This window comes from Mastacembelus armatus, chromosome 13 (assembly GCF_900324485.2).
Source record: "Mastacembelus armatus chromosome 13, fMasArm1.2, whole genome shotgun sequence".
NCBI lineage: Eukaryota > Metazoa > Chordata > Actinopteri > Synbranchiformes > Mastacembelidae > Mastacembelus > Mastacembelus armatus.
Window position 1 is genome coordinate 12,916,999 of NC_046645.1, and position 12,309 is coordinate 12,929,307.

Consider the following 12,309-nt stretch of genomic DNA (forward strand, 5'->3'; position numbering starts at 1 on the left):
CAGAGTGTGCTGCACTGCACTGGCTTGGCTGCATGGTTAATGCATTGCATAGTAATGATCAATTGACAATGACTATTTGTTGTAGCAAAGCCTTACTGCTGGCTTTATTGCATGACTGTTTTTTCTTCGCATCATACAGGGATTAAATTGCATTAGCTCAGCTGCATGTACAGTACAATAGTGGGTATACGCACTCTTGTCTGGTATGACTACCTGACACATTCAGGGACCCAGTAAGTGTCAACTATGCTGCTCCTGGTGTGGGCAAATGAGGCCTGGTTAGATGTCATCTGCTTTCCCCATCACCGTTTGGTGCAGCATATGGAAATAGGTCTCCCGTCTGTTCAAGAAGATGTAGATTCAACAGATCTTTGGTATGGTTGTCATGGCTGCATCACTGGTTCTCCTCTCATCCTGTCACCCTGGCTTGGTTCATTGGTGGCTGTCCTGTCAAAATGCTGCCCCTGCCATAAACTGGTCATTATTATAATGCTACATTATTTATTATGGCTGTCTTGATAGAGTGCTTTGGCTTTGTATCATGTCATCCTGTTAGTCTAAGAGTGTAATCATGCCTATTCATTTACAGATTGCTTCAGAGTTGTTTCTCTTTCTCTTTTTTAAAATAGTTTACACATTTTCCTCTTGGGTTTCATTTGGTAGAAAATATGTTAAATTAAGCCTGTGGCCTTGTCTCTCTATATTTTACCAGGTTATCGTCTGGAAAGATAAGTCCAGAGAGCTCCCCTCCATCTCGGCCCCGCTCTCTTTCTTCAGAGGGTTCCCATGGTCCAGGCTTGTACGTCAGGAAGCTGCCCAGCCCTCAGAGAGAGAAAGACAAAGAGCTCTCATTCTACAAGAAAACCAAGCGTGCCATAGCCAGCAAGAAATACAGTGTATCCAAGCATGAAGCAGAGGTCACCACACCTATTGAGCTGATAAGCCGTGGCCCTGATGGCCGCTTCGTCATGGAGAGCAGCCCTCCACCACGCCGCATCCAGGGCTTCCCCTTTGCAGAGGAGTCTGACATGTACCCTGAGTTCCGGCAGTCTGATGAGGAGAATGATTTTGACCCCGGGCCTCTGCCGCCCATCATGCCCACGCTGCGGCCCCAGCTCTCCCCAACGTCCTCCAGCCTGGAATCAACGCAGCCCCCCACCTACAGTCCCCGCCTACACAGGCCCATGGAAGGTATGAGCTTTGCAGAGGGCAGTGCACTTCACGCCTCAGGGCAGGCCCCGGCCTCCCGCTACCGGGGCTTTCCCCAGGGCCCATTCTATGGGTATCTAGGCAGCCGTGTTGAATCAGGGATTCCACCACCATTCTACATGCCTGACATCAGCCCGCGTAGCTCCGCTCTGTCCTCCCCCCCTGGCACAGCAGAGGGGCCTTTTGGTTACCCCTCCATCCCCGAGGAGAGTGGTGAGATGGAGCACCATCAGTACACTGCGTCTGGCCATTCTCTGTCTCACACACACAGCCCTCCTCCTCGCTCACCTGAAAGCTGGCAGCCTCATGAGCTACCCTTCCTGGGTCTAGAGGGTCCACGGTTCATATATCCACCTCACCATCCCTTACATCATCCCCAGGATCTCCCTGACCCACCCCCATACCCTCCTCACTCTCTTCCCCCCAGTCGCCTGCACCTCCCTCCCCTGAAGGATCCAACAAGCCCTGGACTCCTGCAGCTGGAGGTACCTGTGGCTCCCCCAGGCAGAGACAGGCCCCCAGGGCCTCCGGTTAGGCGTTTAGCTATGCAACAGGCCCAAAGTCTCGGCCAGCTCAGACACACGGCCCACGGTGTGGGTGTACCAGTGTTGCCTTACCCTGACCCGGCAGCCCGTGCAGGGAGCCCAAGCACAGCCCCCAGTAGTAGCCCTCAATCTTGGCTCAGCCCGAGGGCAGGGCGCCGGGCGGATCCCAGCCTACCCCCACTAGTTCTCCAGCCCTCCCGCCTCTCTCCACTTTCTCAAAGCCCCCTAAGCACCCAGCCGGGTTCTCCAGATATTCTAGTGCGACCCCCTCCACGCCCTAGCATCCTCCGCACCTCTCGGTCTCTGGAGATGCCTGAGATCACCTTGCAGCCCTCGGCCACTGTCAGTTTCTCCCGGAGGTCCTCCCTGACCGCCTCTCCCACTCAGAGCCAGGGCGCCAAGCAACCCAGCCCCAGTTACCACGCCCATATGTCCTATGCCTCCACTGCAGCCAGTTACCCTTCCCAGTCCCCCTCTCCCCCTCCGGAGGGCAGGGATGTTTTCGGGCAGAGGCCATCCCAGAGAAGGACAGAGGAGGAGATGCTACCCTCAGAGCCCTCCCAGCTCCAGATATCAGCCTCAGGGTAGGTGATCCATTCCAGTAGAGAATAGTCACATATTGATGTAAAGAGGAGACTTGTCTCCTCATCTGCTCGCTATTCCAAATTTCCTCAGTATTTATCCACAGTTTTAAATTGATGTTTCCATTTAGGTATAATTAAGATGCATATTGTACTTTAATATGCAGAAGGCATGTAATTGCATTTAGCACACGTTGTAAGGTTTATAAAAATAACAGTTCTATAAACGTATATAAACAGATTTAGTGGAAAAATCAGTTTGATCATGCATTTTATCTTTAGTATCTAATAGCTTATTTTTAATTCAATAAAATATTGATTTCATCTGAACTGAAAATTAAAATAATGACTGGAGGAAGATTTAATTTAAACCCTCAAGTTTACTGTTTTTTAGAATTGTGCTATCTTTTTTTTAATCAAAGTATTTTGCACAGCTTGATACACTTTGAGTTTAATAGATGTTGGAAAGTAAAGTATTAATGTGTGAAGCACTAGCAAATGTTTTCTATGCTCAGTGTTAACAATTTACTGTATATTTTATTAACACATTTACAGTTATACTGTGACATAAACAAAAGGTACACCTTTCTGATAAGTCATTATTTATAAAGTATTTATAATCTGTAACAAATGGCTTTACTAATGGTTCATTAATTGTTTAGTAATATTAAAAAACAACTTTTGAGTAGCTAGGTTGTGTCTTATGATTATTTTTGACTGCAGAGTTGAATTATTCTAAGAAACATAGTGTTATGTACAAATACTGATGATTTACTAACTTCCGCATGTAGCTAATTAGCAAGTCAGAAACTCTTGGCTTTTCTAACCCTTTTCTAATGATTACATGTTTATGTTAATGAGTGCAGACCTGATGGTTTGTTACCCTTTATATCGATTACATTTATCCAGAGATTTTTCACAACCTGGCAAACCAAAGGTTCTTTTTTTCAGTGATTTGTAACTGTTCCACAGAGCATAAAAAGTTAATCAGTCGCCTGTATTTATAAGGTTAGTAAGTCATTAATACAGGGTTCTTTTAAAACTCTAGGTCTGCAGTTAGAAGTAACAATTAGTTGTTAATTAATACCCTGGCTCAGATGCTCTGCAGCCCTTTTCCAGGAGATCAGAGGTCAAACAATCCATCAGAGGGGACTTTGTAATGAATAAAAGAACTACAGGGACAAGCTACAACACTGAATATTGTTTTTTTTAGCAGTCCATTGTGCAGCTAACATGCTTAAAACAAAAGGAAGTGTGCACAACTGTACAAGACAATAATTATAAGCAGCAAACAAGCAAAAAATCTTGCAAAGAGGCACGAGTGCTTTTACATATCTTTATCATGTGCTGAGTAACACTCATTTGTCTTTCTGTCTTAATGATCTTGTCGGTGACACACTTCTGTCTCTAGATGAGTATTATAATATTATTTTTGCACCAACCTTTTTTCATTGCTCTGATGGATTCTTTGTGGGAAATATATCCTACATATCTGAATGCTGTATGAGTCATTTTGTTACATATTGTATATTAAATTAAGTTCTGATCATTTTGTTTAACGTAGTTGTCCTTTTGACACAGAAATTATTTTTTGTGTGAAGCTTTATATATGACTGGTTTTTTTCTTAAAAATCTAAAAAATCTCTCCTACTGCTGAGAGGATAGCTCTCAAGGTGTTTTTTGCTTGTTTTCAGCCTTATGTTATTAAGACGTGTAGTTGAGTATATCAACTTGATGTTTTCATAGCTACTGTACACATTGGACAGCTAAAAAAACAGAAGTACAAAATCAACCATAACTTATAAACAAAACAATAATTATTTAAGAGCTTTCAGCTGTCACCAAAGCATTAGTAAACAATTCATCAACCATTGGCTTTAATAAGTTGACGTTGTCAGAGTAATTAGTTAAACCTTAGAAACCCTTTATAAAAAGAGCCTTATTTGAAAGTGGTACCCATTAAGACAAAGCCTCATTGAGTATAAGACAGTTTGTCAGTGTTCACACTACAAATCATTTTCACTAGAAGGAACTATTTTCCCCCCACAACATCGCACATATTGATGGGTCAGGGCCTCTGTATCTACAGATAAAAACATAAAATCATGTCTGAGGCTCATAAAGTTTTATGCCCCTTAGTGTTTTATACTGGATACTCTCCTGTGGCCCCTCACACCCACCTCACAACCCCAGAAGCTACAGTCATACAGTAGCTAAAGCGACGAGGCAGAGACTTGCTCCTGCAATATCACTGGCCTTTAAGGGAAAGTAGCTTATAGGGCTGCTGCTTTATACAGGGTAAGGGTCTTACCTGATGTGTTTTTGATTGATCTCAGCTATCTGGGCAGCGTTGTTGTGACCCGGTCCCCCACGCCGCAATAGGTAAGGGTCGGACCCATGTCTGAGAGGGGAGGGGTCAGCAGGGGGAGGGCTCTAATCACTCTCTCCTTTAAAGGGGAATTGCTTTGGGTTGTGCCTCTGTGCTGGATTCAAGTGAAGTACAACTAATGGTAAAAATGACTGCAGGACCCATTTGTCAATACAGTTCCAAGGCACAGTAAGCCTGCTGTGGTGTAGGCTGCAGTAATTAGGCTTCTGAGCAAGCAAGAGGAGCGGTTTTAGACTGTGGAGAAGCATTTGATTTTTGTCTTTTGATTGTTTGAATACAGACATGTTTCCCTGCACCAAAAAAAGCCTTGAATCAATAGAGGACGCACATGAATGATTGACTGGAGTATTCCCCTTTAAAGTTTTGTTCCATGTGCAAAATGCCATGCATGCATTCTCTAAACTTCTCTCTACAACCAAACAAATAACAACAATTCTCAAACTAAATTCTTTGTCACATTTGTTGTCCTAAGTGCTTTTGTTTTTCTGTCATGTGACTGTTTTAATGGCCATTTCCTCTTCCTGTCATGTGACTTGTTCTTTAACGGCCATTTCCTCTTCCTGCCATCTCCTCCCGTCAGCATGGTGAAGCCTCTGTACGCAGTGTTCATGTTTATAAAAGTGTGCTGTACAGTGTTTATGTCTATGGAAATGTCCTGTATTTAAAGACACTGTGGTCTCTGCACACAGTTTATGTGATAATGGAAATGTTCTCTATCTGTCCAGGACTGTTACACTTCTCAGATTTGTCTCCCCCTCCCTGCTAATGACTCTCAACCTCTCTCTCTTCACAGTGACAAACGATGGACATCGTCTCTAAAGCTTTGCGTTCCTGTGCCTTTTGAAACAGTACATGTTTGGCACATCAACCTGACTTAATAAAAGCGTTACGTCAGGTTCTGAAGCTGTTTGTATTCAGTTCTTTGAAAGATCCTGAGCCAAGATTGAGCCTCATGAACCACAACTTAAATGCTGAGTTTGTGAGGCTCTTTGGACTTTATTTAACTTTGTTGGATCTTTCTATGGAGTATAGAGTATGAGGTAACACAACGTCAAAGATAGACCCCATGCTATGAAGATGCTCTAACTTTACGTGATTATTTTTTTTAGCTGATTAAACATTGATTCTTTTTTCATTCAGTTTAGCATGTATCACTCATGAAATGAAAATGGTTCTTCAAATTTCAGATCCCTGCTTATTCACCAATTTGAAATACGTTTGCACACATACTGTACCTTCGCGCTCTCTCACCTACCCTACTACAGGGGTCAGCAACCTTTTCTATAATGAGTGAATAGAACCGGTCTGAGAGTGGCATTTGATAATGCACATACTATTTATTTATTTATTTATTTATTTATTCTGTGTATTGATAGTTAAGTGGAAGTATTGTTTCAAATTCTTAAAAGGTTTTAGGGTTATTGTGCACAGTCTTCTCTCTAACTTAAACTCATAAAAAATCATATTATGATGTAGCCTGTTAATAATGATAATGTAAAGTAGATTGATCATCTTTTCAAATCCCTGCCATTTTACTGTTCAGTAACACCATGTCCCTTTTTTAGTCATTTCAGTATTTCTGTAATGCATCTCTCTGCAGCGTCCTTAATCCTAAACATGACGGTGTCATTACTCTGCAGTCAGGCAAAAAAAAAAGACACCTACTGTTGAAGAAAGCCTCTTTTATGTATTGTCTGTCTCTGCTGCGTCTTGTTTGACTCAGCTTTTTAGTTTCAAAATGACGCTTTACTTGAAGTTCCACACACTGTGTTATGCACAAACAACCTGGCCTCCTCATACAAGAAAGTAGATATTATTGATGTCAGTACTGTCGGAGAGTATGTGCTTTGTCACGTGCCACTGAAAATAGATTTGCATGTGTGATAGGTTGCTGACCTATGACCTACTGAATACTAAAAATATTTTATTGGAGCATTTTAAAACTAAATCTACAATAAGACTTTATTGATATTGGAACATTGATTGTACAGTTCCAGAAATAATTTTCATTTTATGAGTTTTATACAAAAAACAACCAATATTGCCCATGTTTCTGGAGCAGTCATTTTTTTTAAAGACCTTGACCTGAAGTGGCACAGTAACTGCTTGTCTAAACGTTTCCATGCCGCAATGCCAAAGTCGATGATTTTAAATTACAATTATGGCACTGAGAATTGTTGAAATCATTTTAGAATAATTTGGAATCTGTATTGCGATAATCTTTATAAATCCTGGACTGGGTCTTTAAAATAAGGATTGTTTGAGAAGAAACCAATAGCCAATAACTTCACCAAATCCACTGCCACATTGTCAACTATTCTTTCGCTTTCTTTCTTCCACTTTTCCTTTCACTCTTTCTGACTGTCTTTGTGCCAAATTTTTACCATCCATTAATGCAGATAGAAAGTGGAAAGTCACCATCTTAGAGAACGGACTCTCAGTAGAAGTACAAGAACTCATCAAATCATATGATAGCACCTGCTGGATGTAGCAACCAAAGTACCATTGTGGTTTTTTTTTTTCACTCTGACGCAGGTCTGAACACGACTGTTAAATTAATCCAGAACAACGTATGCTGTGCTGTCTCCCATCTTCTCAGGGAACCTCTAGGTGCGTCTAGTGATCCTGCCGGGTCTGAGAGCTTACCAGCACTGCTACACCACTGCATTACTAAAGCCAAGGGAGTGGCTGCCAACAACAATAACAACACAACCTCCAGAAGGAGAACAGGTTAGACTGCCAAGTAAAAAAGAGATGGTAAATCAGTTGTAATATCTGTGGGTGCTGTGTTACTCCTGTGCTCCTCTGCCTCCCTCTCAGGTGTGTCACCCTCTCAGACCCAGCAGCAATCTCAGACACCCCAAGAGGGAGAGGATCTCAACTTCAACAGAAAGAGGAAAAGGCAAAACAAGAAGAACCCCTATCTCTATTTGACCTCCTTCCTGCGTCGCAGGCAGTCTGAGGAGGACCAGACAGGCATCCTGGCCAGTGCAGACTCTGAGGGCCCAAATTATGGGACTCTACGCTGACCTGTGTGCCTACCAAGCCATTGGACTCGACTAAACTGACCTCCCCTTAAAAAAAACAAACAAACAAAAAAAATAATAAACTAAAAATAAACAAAAAAAAAAAAAAACACCTCAGTCCTTCCTACTCCAACATGGTCTCTGTAACAAGCTAATACATTTATAATCTCTAAAAGTTCATCTGTGTTTGGGGAACAGGAAACATTATTCTGAATACTCTAGGGTTGGAAAAATCTTATTTCAAGACAAGAACAATGGCTTTTCTGAGTTGTCACTACTACTTGTCTCTGAGGAATTTCACTTTAAAATGCTCTAAAAATATATAATGTATATAAATAGTAAACAAGGGAATTTAGCTTCCTCCTACAGTAATAACAATGTGTTGGTTGAGTATGTCACAACACGTTAAAGATTTTTCACTCACTAGTCATTGAGGGGTCCATATCTTTAGGTTTTTCACTGATACAGTGTACTGTTAAGCCTGGTGCGTCCTCGGACAGGGGCATGAGTCTACCTTTCCTACAATACAGATAGTGTCAGTATTTAAACACAGGGTTTCTACTGCAAAATATACCTCAGAGTAAACGCAGAGTTGCTGTAATTCTTGTGGTATACTGTACGTACTTGACCTTTTTACATATGAACGGTATGTTTAAAAAGGTTTATATCACACACCACACTCATTCAAATGGATAATATGGCCTAACTTGATCTAATTTAGAAGCTTTTATTATCAGTAATAGCTGGCATGCCGCGTTTAGTTGATTTACGATACAATGCCAACCATTAGAGGACAGCGTCTTAATTTTAGTGCTTGATGGCTCGGTGTGTTTACACTTTTCATTAGAGCACTGCAATTAGGACAAGATCACAGCCTTCGAGAGAATAATTTGGGACTTACTTGCTCAGCAGAGGTTGGACTTGTGGGGTTAGAAGAACAGGGTGATGAATTGTGAAGTGTACTGTAGTATGTTTCATTTGTTAAGGAGTCATTTGTGAAATGTGGCACTTTGCGAGGTGCCTTTTTTTGCCTTTTTCTCTCTCTTGTTTCTTTGAATTTTTTTTTTTCTAACATAGACTGCCTTTTTTCTTTGCCTTCTCATATTTGTCTCATCAAGGGGAGTGTTGGGCTGCAGTTATATGTGTGTCGTTCATTTCTCTGCCAAGGACACATGAGAGAAAATGCTATGAAGGATGCGTAACTCTTGCATTATTATTTTGTTTTTCAATTTATATTTTCAGTGGGTACCTGCTCAAACTGTGTATATCCAAGTAATAGGACAGAATTAGAATACGCCCCCCCCCAAAAAAAAATAAATTAAAAATACAGAACTTTTGATTCAAAACAAGGCAAGAAAATCAATAAATGTAACTGCAGTGAGAAAGTAAAGAAGCACCATGGTTTTTCATGTGGGAGGAACAAAGCAGTTCAGCAAAGATGTTAACAGATGTGAACAGCAGCTGTAAGAGGTAGATTGTAATTTCTTTATAAAGCAAACAATAGGAAATACTCAAACTACGGCCACCCTGACTGTTTATCTCTATCAACTGTATAGTACCTGCTAGCTACTTCTCTGTATGTTTATTAATTTTTCGACACTAACCGATAATGAATGTATGTTTTGCTGTACAGGAAAATGAATGTGCCGATGTCAGAGTACACTGAATGACCCATTACGTTGTTTATAGCGCAGCTGCGATTGGTGAGATGCCCAGTTGGCACATTAAGTCCAACAAATTTTAACTTGTGTTTTCTTCCTGTGTGTGGTGACGACTAATGGGCCCCACACAGGTTCTGAGCCAAGCTCCCTTTGTTCCAACAGCTCCAAACACTACTGTTTTCCTTTTACCGCAAAGCGTAGTTCACTCAAAGACATATCAGATAGACTTTCACCTGCTACCAACAAATCTGAGGTTTTCCAACAAATATCCACAGGAATGCATCAACTCAATGTCTGCTTACTGAAATGTCAAAACTCTTTACACAAGTGAGAAAGTGATGATTGCCTGAAAATGAGCGTCGACGTGAATATTCTACTTTAACGAATTGGTTTCCTGTAAGATACGATGAAAAAAAAAAATCTATATTTGTTATGTACTGTACATGGTGAGTATTGTATTTGTAAAGAGACATCAAACCATGTTTTACAGGAAGATGTTCTTGTATGACAATGAATGAAAAGACGGGAAGGACAAAGAAATTAGATTCTATATAAAAATATTGCTTACAGTACGGCTTTAAGTGGATAATGTTTTTAAAACATTTTAAGGTGCCTCATTTGTCATATTTTAGCAGACATTATTATATCTGAGAAGAAAAGAAACCTTAATGTTAGTACCGTACAATGTATTATTGCCATAGCCTGCTGGCTGCACAAGTTGAGTAGTATTTTCTCTGATGTATAGTATGTGAATGCCCATTGGAAAAAGCTTTAGAAGCAAGAAGTGTGTTGCCCTCTATAATATTTCTGGAACAAAGTTATACTGTATTTTGCCCTTTCATGAGCACACGTGTAGATTTACTCCAGATCTCTTTGCCTTCAGGAGTCCAAAGCAAATAAACTGAAGGAAATTTTTTTCTAAGAGTCACAGACATGCTATAGTCATGTACAATACGTGCTGTGGAGGAAACTGTGTTTACATTAGTTTGATAAAGAAAAGCGTGTTAGGGCATAGTTGCTTTGAACATTAAGACTTGGTGCTATGTTTAACTTTGTGGTGCTGTAGAATAGAGGTCTAAAGATTTTTTCGTTTTCTGTTTCCACAAGCAACTCTTTTGGCCTTGTGTGTTTGAGCAACTAAACTAGCTCTGGTAGACACAATAGGTCCTTATCATAACAGTATCATGGCGTGATGACAGTAATAGACAATACTGGAAAATAGTAGTATAACCTCAAATAATAGAGATTTGTGACATTCAGATTAATTCAAGGTGACCTGTTTTCTATAGTGTGTTTGCAATGTCTGTCTGTGCTTCCAAGGTACCCTCTCTAAAGTATATTTGTGATGATACTGAGAATATTAACCCAGCCTAAAAGGAATAACATAATCTGATTTAGATTAGTAAACACCACAGGACACATGGGAGGGAATCTGAGAGCATCGTCAGGTCATGGTAGCGGGGAGCTTTTCTACACACTTCCTATAGGTCTACAATCTTTGGTTAACAGCACTGTTTTTCAAGCACACTACTGCAGGGGCGTAACCGTCTCACATCATCCGACCACCTCTTTGACGGTAGAATTCCTAATAGTACTGTACAGTATAGCCATGAGTAGTCACCAGACCATGTTTGCATTTACCGATGGTTCTCCTGGTTGAAAGGTATAGGGAAAGCTCATACATCCTCTCCATGGATTTTATGAATGGATGTCTTCCGGGCTCTTTTTTGCATATTAAACCGAAACATGTACAGTGTTTAAGAGGGCTGCTTTGGACATACTGTTAGCTCTATTTGTTTTTTTTATTTGTTTGTTTTTTTTTGTTTGTTTTTGTTCTGTTTTTCCAGTTTTTCTGCTTACAGCTTTTAGTGCATCAGTAGGTGCTGGTAGGATGATACTTGGAACTGATTTGATTTTATTGTATTATTCTTGCATGTAGAGACAATACAAAAACGCCTATTTAGCAATCATTCATGGACATCTGAGCTGGTTGTTATTGGACGGAAAATAGAAATATGTAGTATTTTCTATATTCTCTGTTTTTTCATGTGTACCAGCACTGAGAAACTAGAATGTATTATTATTGTAGGCTACAATAAGCACTACATTGTTGACTGTTTTAGCTAATGCTCATACTTAAGCAAACCAAGTAGTGCTTAAAAGGAAGAAAATTTACAATGTCATTTCATTTTCACCCACTGAACTCTGTGCTGTACATCACATGTTTACATTCTGTATTATATGTTGTTTTTTTTCTTAATGTTTTGTGCTTAACATTTCCATCATGTCCTTCTTTCAGTTGAAACATGTATTCAACAGTGTTCATATGTAAATATTTCAAAGCATAAACATTTTTTTTTACTTTTATCTGTTTTAAAATGATAACCTGATGTTTCCTTTTTTTTTTTTTATAAACTAGTCATTCTGTTCTGTCACTGCATCAGGTATTAAGCTTCACTTAACTTTTTTTTTGTGAGCGATTAACTCATACTGTATGGTGCTGTACCAAAGCCTTATGTATAATAGTTGTATTACTTTTCTCTCGTTTGCCACTGCTGTCCAGTGATTTCTGTATCGTCTGAGATCATGTCTTACTCACTCTTCATGTTCAACTGCCATGGATCTCGCTTCTTTGTTGAGTTCAAACAGAAACCTGAACAACCTATGATGTACAAACACTGGCCTGTTACCAACTGGCCTGGATATATAATGACAGTCGCCATCTCAAGCCTTTATTGGGGAAAACTCACTGGCTCACTCTGGGTGGCTTATAATGACGTAGACATGGGCCTGGCACATGATCTATGCTCTATCTATGGCATGTCTGTGAGAATATGAAAGCAGTGTTGTATTCATGTCACCATATCATTTCAAATGCTTAGTCCCATACGAAATTTT

The 12,309-nt window shown here is 40.3% G+C and overlaps 1 protein-coding gene and 1 long non-coding RNA gene across 10 annotated transcripts in view; one reads left to right on the top strand and one right to left on the bottom strand.

Moving 5' to 3' along the window:
• Window positions 1-9,064, top strand: part of igsf9ba (immunoglobulin superfamily, member 9Ba) — a 56,965-nt gene extending 47,901 nt beyond the window's left edge. For 7 of the 9 annotated variants that reach the window (XM_033325494.1, XM_026315514.1, XM_026315518.2 and 4 more), the window contains 3 exons: window positions 713-2,338; window positions 7,324-7,454; window positions 7,545-9,064. In XM_033325494.1, the coding sequence (XP_033181385.1) occupies window positions 713-2,338; window positions 7,324-7,454; window positions 7,545-7,753 (1,966 nt within the window). In that variant the 3' untranslated portion in view covers window positions 7,754-9,064. Of the gene's footprint in view, window positions 1-712; window positions 2,339-4,671; window positions 4,718-5,517; window positions 7,457-7,544 lie in introns of those variants that run through there. The other 2 variants (XR_004463191.1, XM_033325495.1) reach the window with 2 other exon arrangements.
• Window positions 74-4,748, bottom strand: LOC113135481 (uncharacterized). Its single transcript, XR_003296180.1, has 3 exons — window positions 4,647-4,748; window positions 710-822; window positions 74-464 (listed from the first exon to the last, which is right to left on the bottom strand). It is a non-coding gene; the product is annotated as an uncharacterized LOC113135481 (long non-coding RNA).
• Window positions 9,065-12,309: the final 3,245 nt, after the last annotated feature.